Source organism: Esox lucius, chromosome 19 (assembly GCF_011004845.1).
Source record: "Esox lucius isolate fEsoLuc1 chromosome 19, fEsoLuc1.pri, whole genome shotgun sequence".
In the NCBI taxonomy this organism is placed as follows: Eukaryota; Metazoa; Chordata; class Actinopteri; order Esociformes; family Esocidae; genus Esox; species Esox lucius.
In genome coordinates, this window is record NC_047587.1 from 19,645,069 (window position 1) to 19,666,454 (window position 21,386).

Sequence of the window (21,386 nt, forward strand, 5' to 3'; positions counted from 1 at the left end):
GTGTGGTATGCCCTTCAGTATGACGGAAGATCGTAACAATACAAACAAAAACACAACCCTCTTTTGATGACGTGATGCAACTTCTCATGCTACTGTTCAGGAAAGGGTGACCATGTAAGTACAGTTCATCAACAGTGGGTTTTATATAGAATACCATGTATAATTTTAGTAAAGTTGTATATTTTATGACAAAATTTGTATATATCTATATACTTTCTTTCAAATATATATGTATATAATTAGTAAAAACAAGTAAATTATTGGTGGAATACATTTGACATTTTTCTCTCTTTACTTAGTCTAGAAGTAAGAGTCAGATCCTCTTGTTTATTAAATGTCTTAAAACATTCTGCCTCCCTCCCCCCCAAAAGCTATTTAAATACATTTATATCATATTTATCTACCATTTTCTCTTTGGAAACCCAAAGCATAACGTTTTGATTATGAAAAAAGCCACTAGTGTTGGTTAAACATTCTCCAAATATAATAGATAACACAGTCATTCCGTGAGAAGGTCCAGGGGTTTTCCCCATGTGGTCTCCAATGCGGAGCTCCGTCTCTGGGCTCATATGTCTCTGGTTTAAACAGCACGCCAGGCAGAGAGGAGAGAGACCAGTGTCAATATTGTATCTGTGTGTCAGCACTAGGTGAGTAACTCTTCTGTACTCCTCTGTTCATCGTAGTTGAGCTGATCTTTTAGAGAATATTTTGAAAGGCAACTGAACTTTCCGTTTGGAACGAGATTCATTCTCCTTCTTCACACAAACGGGGGGATCCTTCAGTGGCCAAATTAAGAGAAGGGAGAGAGATAGGGAGAGGGGATGGAGGGAGAGAGAGAAGAAGAGAGGTACCCCCAGAGAGGGGAAGCTCTGTGGGAGGCTGACGGTTGTGACTGGAGAAAAGCTGTCACAAATCAAATGGTCCAATCAGAGTTCATGCAAGATTCTCTTCTGTAAAGAATATGTGCGCCTTGTCAAGATGGGGAGAAACGTAAGATTCATATTCCTCCTTCCATAATGAATTGCAGTGCTTAGTGCAGGGTATAGATACATTAACTTAAACATTTAGAAACATTAAAAGTGAAAAAACTAAAAAACTAAAATGAAGCTAGTGTAAAAGATGGGTGAGTTCTCTCTCTTTCTCTCTGCCTCTCAGCCTCTCTGGTTCCTGGTCTCTCTCAGGGCAGGGGTCAGCTCCTCTCTCAGGGCAGGGGTCAGCTCCTCTCTCAGGGCAGGGGTCAGCTCCTCTCTCAGGGCAGGGGTCAGCTCCTCTCTCAGGGCAGGGGTCAGCTCTCCAGCAGTCGTCTGAGTGCTCGTTCAATATTCATGCGGTGTCCCACCCGTGTCACGCCCAGCTCAGCAAAGTCGTCCTTGGTGAGTGCAGGGAGGTGCGAGCCCTCGATCTCATGCTCCTGAAAACCGGCCCTGTGCTCCCCCAGATTGATGCTCTCCAGCCAGTCCCCCACATCATACTTGTTCCACAGGTGGAGGGGCTTCTGGTGGAAGGGTCTGAGGGCCAGGAGAGGCGAGCCCAGACCGGGAGAGTGAGAGGGGGACGGAGAGGGGGAACGGGAACGGGCACTTGAGCTCCTCATAACGAAACGCACCTCCTTGGGCTCATGAGGCAGGCTGAGGCTGGACGACTTGAGTATGGTGTGGGGCGGTGTGGTGGGTGAAGTGGGTAACCCAAAGCCAGGGAGTCGACTGAGGGGGTCACTCCGGTCCGGGGAGCCTGAGCTGGGGCTGGGGGTGCGGCGTGTGACGGGGTAGCGGCTGCCAGGCCGGATGGTGTAGGTGGTGCCGTAGCTTCTCTGGGATATGGTGTGGAGCTCTCCTAGACTGCTGAAAAGTCTGGAGGAGATGGACAAACATGGGGAGGGAGAATTTGGCAGGAAAAGAGGGTCAGAGGGATACAGAGATAGATAGATACAGAGAGAGCAAGCACAAGGAGAAATAGAGGAAGGATGAGAGAAAGCGAGAGAGAGGTGAAGAGAAATCAGAACAACGTCGCAGTGCTTTTATTCACAAACATAAAGTAAAACGAGCCAACTGATAAGTTGATCCTTTGAAACATCAAGCCACTCATTGTGGAGTGCAAGGTTAGTGACAGTTAGAGCAAGACAGATTATGTCACAGAAACATCAAAACATTTAGTGTTTTCACCTGTTCATTAAGTTGGAGCATAAGGCCTGATTCAGGGAGACCAACCCTTCATATGGTGACAATAGAGGAACAAGGTAGAACATGTTGGAACACGACACTAAAGGACTGGTTGCAACTTATATCATTTGTACCCAGAGGAAAATAGGGTCGTGCTTTTAAAAATGTTTGTCAAGGGGACTGCTTCATATAAAAACAAATTATGCAGGAAGTATTATCTCAATTTGTGCCCAATCTTTCATGACTTCCCTACTTGCTATTATAGGCTTATGATATGCAAAACAATGTAAAGCTGAAACAAAAAATGTGGCTGTTGCTGTGTGGTACGAGCGAGAGGCGCCAGTATTGCTTATTCCTGGATCTCTGCTATCGAACATTATTCTAAGTTGTCATGATGACAGCTGCTTGTTGTTGCCACAATGCTTACTGCGATATAAAGCGGAACGGTACAGGTGGCCAGACAAATTGGCACCATGCACTTCCAAGGAGTCACATTGTCACTAAAACAAAGTTGAAATTCATTCAAGTATTTGGTCTCCACATTTCTATATTTCTCTGTTAATATTACAGGACCTTTTTCTCAGAACCTAATGTATCATTCCAAGTAAGAAAATAAAAAGGGCATTGATTGAATTATTGACAACCTAAATTAAATATTTGGTAACACAGCCTTCGGCAAAAATAACTGCAATCAAGCGCTTCCAATAACAATGGATGAGGTTCCTGCACCTCTGTAATGGCAGTTTGGCCCACTCTTATGCTAACTGCTCCAGTTCTCCCAGATTTGAAGGGTGCCTCCAAACTGCTGTTTTCATCTCTCCACAGGTTTTTTAATACAATATAACTTATTTTTGAAGTTACAGTTAGCAACTTCAGAACAATTAAGTGTTTTGTCTTGAACCATTCCTGGGTACTTTTTGAAGTGTGTTTGGGGTCATTGTCCTGCTAGAAGAGCCGTTGACAGAATCCCAGCTTTTTGACATTGGGTTTAACATTGAGCTCCAAAATACTGTGGTGTTCACTTGATTTCATGATGTCGTTGGCTGTTGGGAAGTTTTGTTTTGTTTGTTTTCTGTTTTACCAAAATGCTTAAAAAAAACCTCTCATCTGTTTACAGGAGACTGTTCCAGAAGGATTGGGGCATGTTCAAGTGTGTTTTGGCAAACTGCAGTCAGGCTTTCTTACACATCTATCTCTAAAGTGGGTCTCCAACCATACAACCCATTTTCACTGAGTTGGCAATGGATTTTGCACACTTAAACTCATACCTATCATACCTTGTTTCTGAAGGTCAGCTTGATATGTGGCAGTTGATGAACAATCCGTCCATCAAGTTTCCTTGTGTCCATGTCCTTGCTACTGTGGCATGGCATTAAAGTTCTGGATCACATTACGTACGGTGGAAACAGGAACATGAAAATCTGGAAATCTCAAATGTTGTGCCTGACCTCTTCAGCCAACTCTCTGGTTTCCTTGATTTTCTCCCTGCTTACTGTGGTACACCCAGTAACACAAAACAGTCGAATGAGTCCTTTACTGAATTCAAACCAAATATTCATATGAATCAATGAATTGCTCGAATCACCACGGGAATTAAGAATCGATAAAATGGACCGTGCTTCGGCTGAGCCTGGTCATCTGATGCAGTTTGCATAATGAAATGGTGGTGTTCCCTCCATGGAACTGAATAGACTGGGCCTCGATTTATAGACAACTTCTCAGCGTTTAAGCGCAGTTCAAAAAGTATTATTTTCCAATCTGACAACGATAAAGATAAAGCACAGAAACATACTGTATTCTGCACCTTCATGCATTCCACCTCACTGGACCGTAAGGAAAATAAAACATCTGTCAAATTGTAATCTCTCATTATTTGTGCCTAATTAATATTTGGAGCAAACAAGCCTGTTCTGACCTAAACCTGATCATTTGGATGACTGTGATAATGACTCCCCACAGGCCTAATTGGTTAATTAATTCAAGACATGGTTGTTTTTATAGATCTTAATTTCTTTGTTTGTTAGTGGCACAGTAGCATGCTATTGTGAATATTTGAGCTATATTAATAGGATTATTGTCTCCAGCCATGTAAAATGACGTAATATTGCATAAAATACATACACAAAGGACACATTTTCCCCAGACCCTATTAATGGAGAGCACGTTTTGTCACATTACTGTTTTGAACATTTCCTTTTGGCCTGAAAATTGTCGGTCTGCAGTATAATGTTCACTAGAAAGATTTGGTCTGCAGTATAATGTTCACTAGAAAGATTTGGTCTGCAGTATAATGTTCACTAGAAAGATTTGGTCTGCAGTATAATGTTCACTAGAAAGATTTGGTCTGCAGTATAATGTTCACTAGATAGTTAATATTTTAGCTAGCTAACATTATCATTGCTAGCTATTCTTGACTGATTTTGCTAACTAATGACAAAATATACATCGGTCAAAGTACATTTGATAATATGATGGTAATTTTGTTTCTGCTAAATGTTTGCCTACTTTAGCAATGTTGTTGTATTTACAGGCCCCTGGAGTTTAATTTAGGCAAAATGGTAATTGGGCCCCGCAATCCATTAATAGACATTGTGTATAACTTCTGAGAGCTCCTTTATGCCACTCCCCAAATGGTATCTCGCAATTTCCAAAAATACTTTTTTGGGGGGGTATTTACTGAAATAATAAGAATCATAATCCCTTTAAAACTAACGGCAAAACATGAGGGCATTTCTCTGAGTTATTGTATTCCAGCATTCATTGGGGACACATTGAGCTCCGAGAGACTTTCTCCAGGTAGCACAAATTATAAATACACTCCCCAAGGAACTGGAACATTCTTGAAAGTGAACATGGCATTATCATTTGAAAGAGCAGAAGTGGGTTGTATCTACTAACTGCCTCTGCAGTCTGTTCTCTCTCCATTCATTGTCATTTGGTCTCTTCTCTCTTTGTTCCTTATCTCAGATTGCTGGCATGAGCGGCATACCATCTAGCTAGTGGAAGATGATCCTGTAACACTCAGGTAATTCTGACAGAGTAATCACTGAGAGTACCTCTGCTCATCTCTCTCTCTCTCTCTCTCTCTCTCTCTCTCTCTCTCTCTCTCTCTCTCTCCTCTTTCTTTTGTAAATCAGTTGAGTGAAACTTTGTCAGTGCCAAGTGAGTGGTTCTCTCAGACATAGGGCCCTCATCAGCATTTCCCTGGCGCCCATCGCTCTGATGTAAACTCCACAGGAAGTCAGTAACTGTCATGTCAGCCTCATAACGGTGATGCAGAAAGTGGTGCAGTTTAACTAGTGAGCATTGTTAAATCTATAGACATCCAGGACCAGGCTTACCAAATTTCTCCGATTTTAATCTCTCTCCCAAATAGACATAGAATGTCACGCTGTTCAGACTTGGCCCAATATGAATTGCTGGGGAGGGTGTTTGTGGCTCTGTTCTGTCACGTCAACATGATAAAAGTGTACTGTAACCTCCAACATATTCATATATATATTGATTATTTGTCTTTGTCTGACCCAGTTAAAGCAAAGTGCATTGTCAAAGCTTTGATTTTTCAAGTGAAAGCCATGAAATTGCGCATGAACAAGAAACAATAGGGAGGGGTTAAAAGAGGATGAGAGGGAGGGGTTGAGAGAGGATGAGAGGGAGGGGTTAAAAGAGGATGAGAGGGAGGGGTTGAGAGAGGATGAGAGGGAGGGGTTGAGAGAGGATGAGAGGGAGGGGTTAAAAGAGGATGAGAGGGAGGGGTTGAGAGAGGATGAGAGGGAGGGGTTGAGAGAGGATGAGAGGGAGGGGTTGAGAGAGGATGAGAGGGAGGGGTTGAGAGAGGATGAGAGGGAGGGGTTGAGAGAAGTGGTTTAGGGAGAAATAGTACTAAAGTCTGGTTTTACTCAGCAAATTCCCAGTTACATTAACACTGTCCATATACTGTAGGTTCACACTTTTCAGTGGTTTATTAACACTGTTGTTGTTCCACTTTCTCAGTATTAGGGTACGAACACTTTGTACGATCCATTTGCCTGCAGGGTTAGCAACACTACCGAGCTCATCAACTGAAACAACTATTTCATTGATAGATGCACACTCTCTTAAAACTGAAACTGGAATTGTACATGCACAAAAAAATCCCCACTAAATAATTTGACCAGCATGCTTTGAAAAATATGATAATGATGGCTGTGGTACTGAAGACAATATTTACTCTCCACATATTTTTTTTACAATCACACTCACATTTTTGTATTATTTTACACCACTGAGTGTTCATGTTACAACAGCAAATTGATGCCCTGCATCAACATAAGAAATGTAAAAATATTGAAGATCAAAACTAGGTAACACTGGCCAATTTGCTGTGTAGGGACAGGTGGAAGGGCCACAGGATTAAGGATATGTAGACTGTGCCATCGCTTCCATGTGAACATGCAATTGTGGATATTTTGTGTATGTGTGTCTGTGTGGGAAGAGGTCTAAGGGGCATTAAGGGAGGTGAAAGGGCCATATCTTCAGAGACGGGCGGAGTGAGATGGCATGAGCTCCATGCACACTTACACAGTCGTTCCGCCCTCCTGGGCATACAGTCAGTTCTAGACCAATCAGATCAGAGCAGCAGGGCGGAGCATGCAAGGTGAGCAGAGAGAGAGCAATGGGAGAGAATGTTAGCATCAATCCATGAGACGCAGCCTGCTAGCCGCAACTGATCCTGCTTGACACAACTCTGCTGGCCGTGTCAAGCCAATGTTTGTGTGCTGTATGTGTTGTAATTAATGTGGGTGTTTATGTGGATGTGTACATGTATGGGGAATGTATGTTTGACGTGACAGGGACAGCAAAGTTGGGTACATCAGAATCTGTCCAGCAGGCCACGTGAGAGAGAAATGAGCACACTATTCACATCTCAAACATCGAACCAAAGAAAAAAAACAACAACCAACAGAAACAACAAAAATGAAACAACCAGGATGAATGGCAGGTCTGCTGACTGTGTGGGTTTGTGTGTGAGTGTTTTAAACTTGTGTGTAAATTTAGCAAAGAACATAATATAGTACATTGTGAAATATCTGACTAGTCAGTGAACTAATGCCATCATCAACACAATTAGTGACAGAACTTACTGTATTTAACATTAGCCAGTGACCAGAAAACAACACAAGATAAAAGAGTTAAAACAAATGGCAGTCAGCCTAAGCCAGGACAACATAGCATGAGTGGACCATAATGAATGAGCGCTATATCAGCAGGCATGAAAACCTTTAATAGGACAGACACAGGAGGGTGTTGAATGTATGGAAAAACACTGAGTGGGTCATCACACCACAGAAATCAAGCCAGTGACCTAACTGTGAAGAATGAGAGCGTGAGAACCAGATAGGGAGAGTCAGTAGAAACACAAGTACAAGACTTTGGGAACATAACCATCTGGGAGGGAGAAGGGTTCAGTATCAACACGTGCTAAATTAGCTGGGAGGGTGGAGTCGACCAATCAGGACACTGTCACATTACACTGTCAAATGACAAGTAACATCAAGGAATGTAAGTGATGTCAGCTCGGTGATTGGTTGAGTTGACAGTGGCTGATGCCTATTTAAACTACATGGTGAAGTATCCAACTATATTTGCTTTGCTACACTACATGACTACCACAACTACTTTGGAGAGTGCTCTACCAGTACTAGAGGAGTGTCCCTCAGCACCTTATCTGAGAACATTGCTGAGCTTCATGGAGAGAGAGGTGAGGCGAGCTCGCAGGCCACCATTACTGCTCCTATCCACAACCAGGTCAGGATGGTACTGGTAGTCATAAGTGGTCCTCCTGCTCAGACAAACAGAGGCATCAGGGCTTTATCTCAATTGTCTAACATTACTTCCTCTCTTCTCTCCTTCCCCTTTCAATGTTTTATGTAAAGCCACTGCATCAGGAGACAACTGGACAGGTGAACGTGTATTCTATGTAGTCTTGTGTATTTCAAGTAGTCTTCCTGCTTTTATCTGTCCAGAGGTTAAGTGCTAATGAAGGAGTGGTGGTTAGGAGAAGAAGCCATTTTAGACTATTCAGATGCACCCAAACACCCCATATAGAAGGCTACTGTTACTCATAGTCATTTCAACCTAACACTAACTACACCCAAGCTAGTTGACACTGTATAACCATAAACAATCCCTAATCATTCAGTGATCTTAGCAACATAAGTGTAAAGGAGTGTTCGATTTGTATTTTAGAGAGTTGGGGATGGTCAAAAAAACGAGAGGATTCTTTTTTCCTCTCCTGTGGTGCTGGGGGTGCTAGTGCCATTTTTTATGGGGGTTATAAAAATGGTTTTGCAAGTTTTTACCCCCTGCCATGTTTGTTTTTGGTCTTCTATCAAAGTGAATTTGGAAGAATCTGAGTTGGGTTCCAGTGCTAATGTTTTTACATTCTGGAACGTTTAGATAGAAATGCTATGTAACAAAAAGATGGGGCTAGATGGGGCTATTCAAGAGGTAACTTCGGTGTCCCTCAAGTGCTCTGAACATTGTCAAAGAGAGCGCTCAGTTGTTGCAAAGCAGAGGATAACTGATCATGCCACTTTCAGTGAAGGAAGCTAAACTGTTGGGCAGCATGTTGACTTTGGTTCTCAAGATTGGCTTCATTTCTCATTGATACTGTGCTCATAGTATTTATTTAGTCACAAGGTGTGGGAGAGATTTTTCATGTAGCCCAAACTCTGTGAACGTTAAAGGGATAGTTCACCTCAAGAATGTCAGATGTTTGTATAGTTACAAAATTGTGTAAATTATTTTGTAAACCATACCTACAATTTATTTAACTAGAGAGACTGACTAAATTGTCTAGATGATGTTAAAGTATACTGTGTAGCTGTGTATGTATATACAGTACATTTAAGCAATAAGACACAAGGGTGTGTGGGATATTGCCAATATACCTTGGCTAAGTGTGGTTCTTATGTATGACACAAGACAGAGTACTTGAATAAAGCCAATAGTCATGGTATATTGGCCATACAACACAGAGCACTGAGATGCCTTGTTGCTATAATAAATTGATCACTGCAATTAAAACAGTAACACACTCTTAAAAGATATCCAATCAGCATTACTGGCTTGAACCACCTAGTTTATGATATGTCAAATTGTGTAGAAAATATTATAATGCGTAGATGTTGTAACATGTTGCTACTGATCTTGCCATTGTTTATGTGTCAGGAGGATTCTGCAGCTTCATTAATGATTTGGTATGAGACATCTGACAGACTTGCATGTAGGTTGTTGTATTCTACTATGACTTAAAGCAACTTACACGTCATAGCGGAAAGATAGTGTGAACATGGTTGGTGGCAAAGAAGCTAAGGGCTTGTTTACATTACAAGAGAGAAAAAACACGCCAGATAAACTTATCTTAGTAAGCAAAACAATTTCCACAGTGTTCGAATTTACACCAGCGTGGTCCATACGTGCCACGCAGGATAATAGTCGCCAACCGTGGGAAAATCAAGCAATGTGCGTGCGCACTGCACTGAAACTAGCTACAGCTCTGACAGAATTGTCTTCATACTTGCAAAACCCTGGGGGGCCTCTATCGAATGTCTGGCACAAGCTACCTTGGAAGGTGGCGTCTTGAGCTATCGATATCTGCAGGTTTACTCAACCAAACAATCTTGAGCGTCTCGAGCCTTCATCGATATGTCTCTGAAAATTGAGCGTAATGTAAACAAGCCTTAATGATGGGAGCAAGCTAAGGAGAGAGCTTGAGGTAGATGTTTAGCCTAACCACAGATCTAGCATCAGATGATCCCACCTACAACTATATGGGTTATCTATTTGATCTAGCATCCATGGTTAGAAGAAACATCTAAACACTCTATATAAGCACTGCACATAGGAGGGACGGAGGTGTGTGACAACAGTGGTTAGCTTGCAGGGTCAAAGGTCAGAGCCTAAGGATCAGTGTTTATGTGTGTGAGATGAGAAGAAGCAATCAGGAAGTGAATGCCTCCAGGCCCTGTGTTACCTTGTTTGCAATGACCAACCAATCCAACACAGACACACATTATGCACACACATACACTTGTCTTACTGTCTTGTAAGGATGTTTATTTCCATAAAAAACTGAATTTTGCCTAACCCCTAACCTTAAACATAAACATAACTGTAAACCTAAACCTTAAGCCTAAGCCTAAAAAAAGCATTTGAAAACGAGGGTGCTGTCAAAAATTTTAATTTTGAAAGGGTTACAATACTAGTGAGGACATTTAGTTCTCACGCTGTCATTTGCACACCCACACCCACACCCACACCCACACCCACACCCACACCCACACACACCCACACCCACACCCACACCCACACCCACACCCACACCCACACCCACACACACACACACACACACACACACACACACACACACACACACACACACAGTGTTTTATTAAGTGTAAATAGATTTAGAGCTGACTTCCTCATTAACTACTACAAAGGTGATTGTGGATGGCAGGCTAATGCTGTCACCATAGAAACTGAGAGCAAAGTGTAGAACTTGATATATTCCAGGGGGTCTATAATCTCTACTGTATTTGATTGCATCATAGAATTATTTAAGGTGATATAATGTTTACTCAGTCTTCACCTAGCTGTCATAAGGACAGAACCTGTGCTGTACTTAGGAGAGAATCTTTAAAACTACAGTCAATTACTGAAAGCACTTCATCCTATACTGTACAATACATTTCACATTCCTATGGTAGTGTTAGGGAGATAGAGAAGGAATGTTTACAATATATACATAGATTTTTATTTATGTATAGTATTTAGAATGACCATAATCTAGTCAGGTTCTATGATTACAGGCTGAATGAGCCTTGTTATATTGATCGAGAGGCCAGGAAGTGGGTCATGCAAACAAGGTAACAACTGACATGGCAGAAAATAAAAGTAGGGTAAATCGATTCCCATAGGGTTAGTTGATAAGCTGGTTAGGAAATAAATAATAAAATGAGTTTGTGTTTACCCTAGAGGCTATAAACTTAAGGTTTACTCTCTTCCGTGTCCTTGTCACATCTGTAGGAATACAAAGGACTTAAGTAGAACAATTACAGAAAAGAAACCCCACAAAAACCATGTCATTTCTGCACCCTTCACCTTTGTCATACAATCATTCTGCAGTTGGAAGCTGCACTGTGGTGAAGATTTCACGCCAAAATGTAACCTCCCCGTTACCCCATGGTGATTGGTAACAGGGAGGTTACATTTTGGCATGACATTGTCCAACATTTTATAACAGATGGGAAGAGGGTTGGGGAACGGGGATTGCTAATTAAAGGGTCTGTTCGCACTAGCATTGCTAAGAAAAGATGATGCTAACATCCCAGCCAACGCTCAGTCAATTACCTACCACTGCAGACGGCTGTGCATGGTGTATGGATGCAGCGACATACTTGGGAGACAGAAAACCATGTATGTCACACCCATGAGGGACCAGCAGAATTCAGAATGGTTTGAGCCCTTAATATCCCACACGGTTAAATGGAATGCGGAGATTGTCAAACAGCAACAGCTGAGGGAATGTGGAGCTTAACGGGACCTTGCTTTCATCCACCTGATCGGTGGTGGATTCCTTACTGATTCTTGATTAATTCAATAAAAGGAGAAAGGAGTGACATATTAGTTAGGGCCTCGGTTCAGTCTTACCTGGCTCCGGTCACGGGTGACTTCCTCCCAGGGTCCAGGGATGTCCCCAGAGGTTCCTCCTCCCCCAGAGACCTGGTATCCTTATTCAGCTGCTGCAGTCGGGAGCTCAGCTCTCCCATCACAGATGGTTTCCCTCCATCCTCAGACCCCAGACCCAAACCCCCCAGACTGCCCAGGCTCCCCATCCCCATCCCCATCCCTAACCCCAACCCCGGTCCTCGCGCCTCCACTGGGTCCCCCCACAGCTTAGACCTCCTCTGGAAGAGGTAGCGCGGCCTCCCGGGGCCTCCCGCCAGGCCCGAGACGGAGCCGGACATCAGGCCTCCTGACCCCAGGCTTCCTGACCCCAGGCCTCCTGACCCCAGGCCTGACCCCAGGCCTCCTGACCCCAGGCCTGGCCCTCCAGATGCCGCTGCAGCCAAAGCGGCTGCCTGCTGCTGGGATAACAGCTCGCTGTCGGAGCTCTGCTTCAATAGCGGGTCCCTGAAGGTCACCGGGCCCCTACCGCCTCCGATGTGGGACTTGAGCCGGGGCTTGGGAGGCACTGGCGGCTTGTCGAGCACAAAGGTCTGCCCATCGGCGTAGGAGGTATGCGTGTCGGCAGGCTCGCCACTCTCCGAGGACAGAGTGGACATACTGGAGACGGTGGACACGGTGCTGGTGGTCTCCAGGTGGTGGTCCCGCTCTCTCTCACTGGAGCTGCGGGTGTCTGCCTCCTCCACACCAGAGTCAGCCGCTGAACCGGACTCAGCCAGCGGGGCCGGAGGATGGGGCTGGTCCGGGTCAGACTGCTTCCCTGAGATCGCTGCTCCTCCTGGGGGAGCCTGAGGGGGAGGGCCCTGGGGCTGGGTGGGGGTCAGGCTGGTGGTGGGGGTCAGGCTGGTAGTTGGAGTGGTGGTGGAAGGAGTTAGGGGAGTAGGGGTTGTCGGGGTGGTGGGGGAGGTGGCAGAAATCGACAGGGCTACAGAGGTCTCCTTAGCCTGGGCCAGGGCTTGTGCCTTGGCCAGCAGCCCGTTGGCGAACTCATCCGGGGGTGGGAGCACCCCGATCTTCTTCAGCTCCTCCCTGGTCTCCTCATCGCTGGAGGACAGGAGGGCTGGAGGTAGGCTCACTGTGTAGGGCTCCACGTCTTCCTCCGAACTGCCTTGGGCCAGGGGAGCCTGGGTTGGGCCGGACGGGTGCTGGGCCTGAGAGGCAGGCGGGCAGGGCGATGGCGGCCGACTGAGGGAGGGTTTGCTGGGCTCTGCGGGTGGGGAGGTGGGGGTCTGATCCAGCCCTGGGGCCAGTCCCACCGCCTGGCCGTTACTGGTGGCATGGACCATGATAAGCCCGGCCGTCTTCTGCTGTGACGTGTCCATGATGCTGATCAACATGCTCTTCTTATCCTCCGTTCTCCTCTCCTCTTTCCTCTCCTCCCCTCGTCCCTCAGGTGAGGATGCTTCCCACTGGGATTTCCCTGCCTGGGGCGACCCTGGCCTCCCGTCCCCATGCTGAGGCTCTTTGGTCTGGCTGTGGATGAAGAGTGAAGGCCCCTGACCTCCAGCCCTGTCCAGTTTAGTCCTGGGCTCAGGGCTGCTAGAGGGGGATTGGCTCTGGGAGGTAAGTGCCCGCTCCCTTGCGGCCAGCGCCAGAGCCAGGGGCGAGTTGGGGTCCAGGGGCTTCCCTGTGAGTGGGTGGATGAAGGTGGTGCCGCCGGGTGAGGGGCGTAGGGCGAGGGCAGGGGGCGGCAGCTGGCCCAGTTCCCTGCTCAGCAGACGCTCATCGATGGAGCGAGACGTGGTGTAGGAGGGGGCCTCCGGGGCAGACACCGAACCCCCCTCCATGGTCCCCACTGACAGGAAGACTGTGGATTTCCTACGCTCCTCTAGGCGGCGCTCTCGGTCCTTCACCGCGCCGGCAATAGCGGCAGCAAATGGCCCTTTGCCCTGCAGCAGGGTGTCTCCCTGGAAACGCATGCGCTCCCGCTCTGCCATCAGCTGCTGCTGATAGTAGTCGGCCCGGCTGGTGTGGCCGTGCGGGGCTCGACCTGATGGGGAGGGCTCTCGGGAGTGTGCGGCCGCCAAGGCGATGCTTGCCCTCTCCTGAGCGTCCTCCACCTGAGGGAGAGAGGAGACGATTACAAATGACAAAAGACTATAACAGACTGTTGTTATAGTAACAGAGACTAAGTAGAATCTTTTTTAAAGGGGAATTACGATGAATATGTAACATTTCTCTAAGTTTGATTGATGTAAAATAGCTTGAAACGATCACTGGACTGTCTCTCTATGCACGCAACTCTTTCTCTCAGCAAAAGCCAGGTTGGGCTAGCGTGCGTCTAGTATCGGAGACATTGCTCTTCCCCCACTGATACAATTTAGGAAAAATAAATGTTCGGTCAAAACAAAAACACAAAATTGTGGAAGCCCAATTCAATGTGGTACATGCCATAAACATTGTATGTGATAATATCAGTCGCAAGGTTTATAATTTTACCTTTTCTGACATCCCTTAAGAGAGCTTGTGGGCTTGCTTCACAAGCCAACGAGCCATCACAAAGATCTATCAAATCGCATTAGTGTGGGATGAGCAGTATAACCAGATAAAACTGCACTCACGTAACTTGACCCTGCTCTTCCTGAGTGAGAGCGCTGCGTGAATAGAGACACAGTCCGACAATTATTTCAGGAGATTTATGAACTTGGACAAATTCGACATGTTCATCCTTATTCCCCTTCAACTACCTGCAGCTGTTTCACCAGAGGACTCTTCTTACGCTGGGGCTTAGTGGGCGTGTACATCCCAATACTAAACTGGCCCACATTGGCATAAGGGTTGTCAATCACCCGCCCTTTCCGTTTGATTCTCTCTGGGGGTGTAGCTGAGGTGGAGGGGCGGGGAATGTCAGTGGGATCCGCGGGTAAGTGGGAGGAGTCTTGAAGAATAATCATCGACCTTGCCTTCTTCTGGCGCTCGGCGTGGGAGGACTGGCGAGGTGAGGGGTCATAGGGCCGATCCAGGTCCAGTGAGGAGGGCTTAAAGCTGGAACGACCTCCAGGGTCTTTGCCCTGACCTTGACCCCTGGCTGGGGGAGGCGGGGGGCAGAAGGCAGGGGGAGGGCCAGTTTCCAGGTAGTAGAGGGAGGGGGGAGGAGGAGGTGCAGTCTGTGGAGGAGGTGGGATGGAATGGGAATGCTCTCGGAGACTGTCTGTCATGGAGGAGCTCCGGGGAAAACGGTGTTCTCCAGCTAACTCTGAAAGGCGGTCCTCCTCAGTTGCACCTGAAGAGTTCATTGGTCAAAGGTGAGAAAGAGACACACAAAGCCTAAAGCAGGGCAGTGATGTCAAGTTATTGCTTTTCTGAAGGTGAAAGGTGCTACCGAATGACTTGGTCCTGGACATCCCTCTGGGCAGCTGCATGTGAGCTCTGTCCATCCCTGGATGGGGTCCACCATGTAGCATCATGCCCTGCCTCTCAAACAATGACTGCAACACACACACATTTACAACGGTATAATATATGCATGTAGGGACACAATCAAATATTCCCACTCGAAATAATTTCTCTAATCCAATCCTACAGTTAACCCTGAACTCTAACTCTTACCACTAAACATAACAACCAACTAACCCTAATCCTAACCTCAATTGTAGATTTTACCCTAAAAGTAACCTTTGTATCCTACCCTAACGCCTATGTTGACACTATTTATTGTATATTAAGGCTGGGAATTCATAATCATCTTGGTACTTAAGTATTATTTATTGTAATTCTCACAATTATATATTTATTGCATTATGATAATGTGATTCAGTATTGTTTTATTGCAGTTATATCATGTAATGCATTAATAATAATAAGATAATGTCTAAATGATCTGCTTTCTCATCTATCTCGACAGGAAACTGCATTTTCTTTCCCATCACATATGAGTGTGTGGGAGTGTGTATATGCTGATATTCTGCAGATTGTCTCTGTTTCACCATGGCTGTGTGTGTATGTGTGCGTGCGTGTCGGGGGGAGGGGTACGTGTGTTCAAAGGTGTGTGCACACACGCGCGTGCGTGTGTGTGTGGGAGACAGAGCGCTACATGCAGGAGATGTGAGAAATGTTTGTGTGTGCAACTCACGCTGATCTCTGCTGATGTGATTCTCCTGCTGGTAGGTCTCTGTTTGACGGTAGCAGCTCTGTAGTCAGCCTCTGTGGGCTGGGAACGTAACATCACAGGGTCCTGCGATGCCAGCATCTCATCTAGCCTTTCTGTAGGGACCACAGTTCACACAGAGCCTGAATACAGATGCACAGTATATCATGGACCAAATAGTTTAGACAATCTTAATGCCAATCACAAACTAGAAAATATCACAACATTTACACGCAATATCGGGTCAACCACTCAGGCCTATTGATGTTAAAGTACATTCACAGTTGATAATTACATCACACGTATCACACAACTAAAGAAACGTTCACAATGTTGTATTGCACAAAACTGAACAGCTTTTGAGTCTCATACTATGTTTGGGAGCGTCCAGATTGAGAAGCAGGTCCTGACTAACTCAGAGCTCAGTGCCCACGCTGTGCTCCATCTCTCATGAACATGGTGTCTGATGATTCCTCAGCAGGTCTAATGATCAGTGTGTCAGTGATGATTCGTCAACAGGTCTAATGATCAGTGTGTCAGTGATGATTCGTCAACAGGTCTAATGATCAGGGTGTGTCTGTGATGATTCGTCAACAGGTCTAATGAACAGGATGTGTCTGTGATGATTCCTCAACAGGTCTAATGAACAGGGTGTGTCGGTGATGATTCCTCAACAGCTTTAATGAACAGGGTGTGTCTGTGATGATTCCTCAACAGCTCTAATGAACAGGATGTGTCTGTGATGATTCCTCAACAGGTCTAATGAACAGGGTGTGTCTGTGATGATTCCTCAACAGCTCTAATGAACAGGATGTGTCTGTGATTATTCCTCAACAGCTCTAATGAACAGGGTGTGTCTGTGATGATTCCTCAACAGCTCTAATGAACAGGGTGTGTCTGTGATGATTCCTCAACAGCTCTAATGAACAGGGTGTGTCGGTGATGATTCCTCAACAGCTTTAATGAACAGGGTGTGTCTGTGATTATTCCTCAACAGCTCTAATGAACAGGATGTGTCTGTGATGATTCCTCAACAGGTCTAATGAACAGGGTGTGTCTGTGATGATTCCTCAACAGCTCTAATGAATAGGATGTGTCTGTGATTATTCCTCAACAGCTCTAATGAACAGGGTGTGTCTGTGATGATTCCTCAACAGCTCTAATGAACAGGGTGTGTCTGTGATGATTCCTCAACAGCTCTAATGAACAGGGTGTGTCTGTGATGATTCCTCAACAGCTCTAATGAGCAGGGTGTGTCTGTGATGATTCCTCAACAGCTCTAATGAACAGGGTGTGTCTGTGATGATTCCTGAACAGCTCTAATGAACAGGGTGTGTCTGTGATGATTCCTCAACAACTCTAATGAACAGGGTGTGTCTGTGATGATTCCTCAACAGCTCTAATGAACAGGATGTGTCCGTGATGATTCCTCAACAGCTCTAATGAACACGGTGTGTCTGTGATGATTCCTCAACAGCTCTAATGAACAGGGTGTGTCTGTGATGATTCCTCAACAGCTCTAATGAACAGGATGTGTCCGTGATGATTCCTCAACAGCTCTAATGAACAGGATGTGTCCGTGATGATTCCTCAACAGCTCTAATGAACAGGATGTGTCTGTGATGATTCCTCAACAGCTCTAATGAACAGGATGTGTCTGTGATGATTCCTCAACAGCTCTAATGAACAGGATGTGTCTGTGATGATTCCTCAACAGCTCTAATGAACAGGATGTGTCTGTGATGATTCCTCAACAGCTCTAATGAACAGGATGTGTCTGTGATGATTCCTCAACAGCTCTAATGAACAGGATGTGTCCGTGATGATTCCTCAACAGCTCTAATGAACAGGATGTGTCCGTGATGATTCCTCAACAGCTCTAATGAACAGGATGTGTCTGTGATGATTCCTCAACGGACTCACCTCCTCTCCTCCTCCGAGCGGAAGCTTAGTGAAAGAGAGACGATATTTTAACAACAACAGAAAACCACTTGGGTTGACGTGCGTGCGTGCGTGCGTGTGTGTGTGTGTGTGTGTAAAGGTGTGTGAATGACTGTGTCTCTGTGCCCTCCCACTCACCCAGTTCCTCCAACTCCGCAGTCATGGACTTGGAACGCAACGTCAGGGTGGTGCTGGGCGCTCTCTTGGGTGGCGGGGGAGCTGTGGAGACAAGGCATGGTGAGGATGATGATGTCGAGGGCGTGGTCCCTCGGGCTCTGCCGCTCAGAGCCCGGCAGGCCTGGCCCAGCCGGAGGCTCCATCCTGTTTTCACAGCCTTCCCCTGGTACTCCTGATCACACTGAGACAGAAGCCTGTTCAGGCTGTGGGTGGACACGCTCTTCTTCATCACGCCTCTGTCACTCAGCAAGCACAGGGGGGCGAGACACATAGGAGTCCACTCTGTGTTGGAGTCTTCTGCCTTTCTGTCATGGTGGTCCCTCCTCTACTGGGTTGGAGGGCTCTAGCCAGGTAGTAACCTGGTAGTAACCAGGTAGTAACCAGGTAGCTGCCCTCCTACTTATCAGGCTCAGTCACGGAGGAGGTCTCTCAGTACTGTACATCGGCCAGTCACCGCCCCATGTTGTTACAGAGCCTCCGGTTCTGTCCACTGTCTGTGTTGTCACTGGCTCCCATTACTCAGTAACATACCTACATGCTGTGTAGAAAGCCGCCACCATCAACAGCGAGAATAGGACGTCCATGTCTCATCCCCGAGCCTGATGCTTATCTGGGCTCTACTCAAAACACCCTCATCAGCCCACTCAACACTTCAGCGGGGTACCATGTGGCCTCAGCAAGAGAGCTGAGAGAGAACTACCCAACCCAGAGCTACAGTCTACACTGCCACCCCAGCACTCAGACTGGTCCACAGATACGCACCTCTGCTGTCCGAAACACCTGTCAATAGATAGTTCCCTATTACCACAATACAGTCTATATCACTACATTTTAGTTCCTTATTACTACTACACAGTCCAAAACCACTAAACATGAGTTCACTATTACTACAATCCACTCCAAAACACTACATATTAGTTCACTATTACAATTATCCAGTCTTTAACACTAAATATTAGTTCACTATTACAATTGTCCAGTCCGTAACACTACATATTAGTTCACTATTACAGTTATTCAGTCCATAACACTACATATTAGTTCACTATTACAGTTATTCAGTCCATAACACTACATATTAGTTCACTATTACTACAATCTAGTCCATAACACTACATATTAGTTCACTATTACTACAATCTAGTCCATAACACTACACATAAGTTTACCATTACTACTGTCCAGTTCAAACCAAATGACAGCAGAACAGCTCATTGTCAACATTGTACAATTTAATCTCTGACAAAAGATTGTCCATAATATCACAGAGTAACGGTTTACATCACAAATACCTCCCACAGCACCGCAAGACATGTGCCGCTACGCATAATGGCAGCTAATATACACCAGCATAGAATGACACAATCACAGTTGCCGCTCACCAAAAACACTGTTGAGATACGGCATCCCTTCCAGTCTCTGTACAATACAGCAGCATATTCAACACACTATCCAACAGCCAGCCCCGTCTCAATGCACCCCGGTGGAAAGAAAGGAACTGATCAGCAAACATCTGGATGCCACCACAGCTTGGCTCCGCTGCTGCACTAAGCTGCTACAGATCTGATCTAGCTAATACGCTAATACACCACCAGTCAGCATATTCATGTAAAGTACGGATTGATAGAAAGAGAGAAAGAGAGAGGGATAGTAGAATGCAATACTTAATTCAAACACGCAGGGTGGTTGCTATGGTAACCGTGGCAGAAGCCAGGCTTGGTGCAGAGGGTTGTGTGTGAGTTATGAGGAGTGTGTGTGTGTGTGTCAGAGACAGCATGTGTATGTGTGTTTGTGCGCATATATGTGTGTGTCAGAGAGAGGAATGGAGGAAGGGCAAACAACAGAAAAAAGAAATAGACGTAGACAAAGAGAAAAAAGATAAGTGTGACAGAGGGGGGACAGGGAGAGTGTGTGTGAAACTGTCTGCAGAGTGACTCCCAAACCACAAAGAGCGACGGTCCCCTTGGCGGTTCTGCCAGAGTACTAACCAGCTTAGAAGAGCTAACATCATGGCAACACAGCCAGCCAGGCTGAGAACAGCCCCCAGGGTTCTCCCTCTCCAATCTGTCCCTCACACTCTCTGTGGCCCGACAACGTTCTCTCCCTGGACCTGCGGCCCTGTAGCGTCTTGACTGGAGGAGGGAACTTGACAGATGTTTTGAATCATGTCAGTAGCTACAGTATCATCTCACTACAGTCGAGCTGAATATATGCTGCTATGTTAGTATTATCACCATCAAATAAAAACGAAAAAGAAATATTGTATTTTGCATTACTACAAAAATGCGACATCTAAAAACATAACACGATGGGTATGAAAAATATATACTTCAGCCAACAATTCCAACCCAGCATTAAAGCAGGACATAATATTTTGTTCCATATGGACCAGGTTTTAGTGTTCATTACTGACAACAGGACTAACCATTTACCATTCCCAGATGTACAACTCAGTGACCTCCATCATAGCTAACACTCTGTCTACTGCTCCATCTTCTCGTTGGTCCCCCTCTCCCCACTGCTCTACTTACCTCTCACTCCCCCAAATTCAAAAGACTTCCCTGGCATGGGAAAGGAAATATGACACCCTGGAGCACAAGGAATATGTGAAATATAAGTGAATACCACAATGAAATTATATGAACTTCTAAGTAAAGAATTTACACAACGGTTTCAAAAGGAGGAAGGCATTCCAGAGTGTTATATTGTTAGCTATGTACACTGTTTTAATGTGCAAGTAGCATAAGTACACTATACGGCCAAAAGTATGTGGAGACCCGACCATCACACTTATTTGAGCTTGTTGGACATCCCATTCCAAAACCCTGGCCATTAATATGGAATAGGCACCCATGCAGCTGTAACTGCCACCACTCTACCCAGAAGGTTTTACACTTGATTTGAGTGTCCCTGTGGGAATTTGTGCCCATTCAGCCAAAAGAGCAATTGTGAGGTCAGGCACTGATGTTGGATGAGAAGGCTCACAATAGCTGTTACAATGCATCCCAATGGTGTTCAGCGGGGTTTAGGTCAGGGCTCTGTGTAGGCCACTCGAGTTTCGCCACACAAACCTTGTCAAGCCATTTCTTTATGGATCCTGCTTTGCGCACAGGGGTGCAGTCAAGCTGGAACAGGAAAGGGCCTTCCCCAAAGTGTTGCTACAAAAGTTGGAAGCACCCAATTGTCTAAAATGTCTTTATATCCAGTAGCATTAGGATGACCCTTCACTGCAACTAAGGGACGTAGCCCAAACCCTGAAACACAATCCCAGACCATAATCCCTCCACCACCAA

At 45.6% G+C, this 21,386-nt stretch overlaps 1 protein-coding gene across 9 annotated transcripts in view; it reads right to left on the reverse strand.

Annotated features, from left to right (window-relative positions):
* Positions 1–1,209: 1,209 nt before the first annotated feature.
* The window catches only part of shank3a (SH3 and multiple ankyrin repeat domains 3a), a 307,884-nt gene continuing 287,707 nt past the window's right edge, over positions 1,210–21,386 (reverse strand). For 4 of the 9 annotated variants that reach the window (XM_020040539.3, XM_020040544.3, XM_020040540.3 and 1 more), the window contains 7 exons: positions 18,055–18,135; positions 17,899–17,922; positions 15,961–16,091; positions 15,211–15,316; positions 14,576–15,111; positions 11,853–13,948; positions 1,210–1,850 (listed from right to left, as the gene is read on the reverse strand). In XM_020040539.3, coding sequence (XP_019896098.3) covers positions 1,286–1,850; positions 11,853–13,948; positions 14,576–15,111; positions 15,211–15,316; positions 15,961–16,091; positions 17,899–17,922; positions 18,055–18,135 — 3,539 coding nt within the window. In that variant the 3' untranslated portion in view covers positions 1,210–1,285. Of the gene's footprint in view, positions 1,851–6,719; positions 6,755–7,861; positions 7,981–11,172; positions 11,223–11,556; positions 11,599–11,852; positions 13,949–14,575; positions 15,112–15,210; positions 15,317–15,960; positions 16,092–17,898; positions 17,923–18,054; positions 18,136–21,386 lie in introns of those variants that run through there. The other 5 variants (XM_034288337.1, XR_002195651.2, XM_020040541.2 and 2 more) reach the window with 5 other exon arrangements.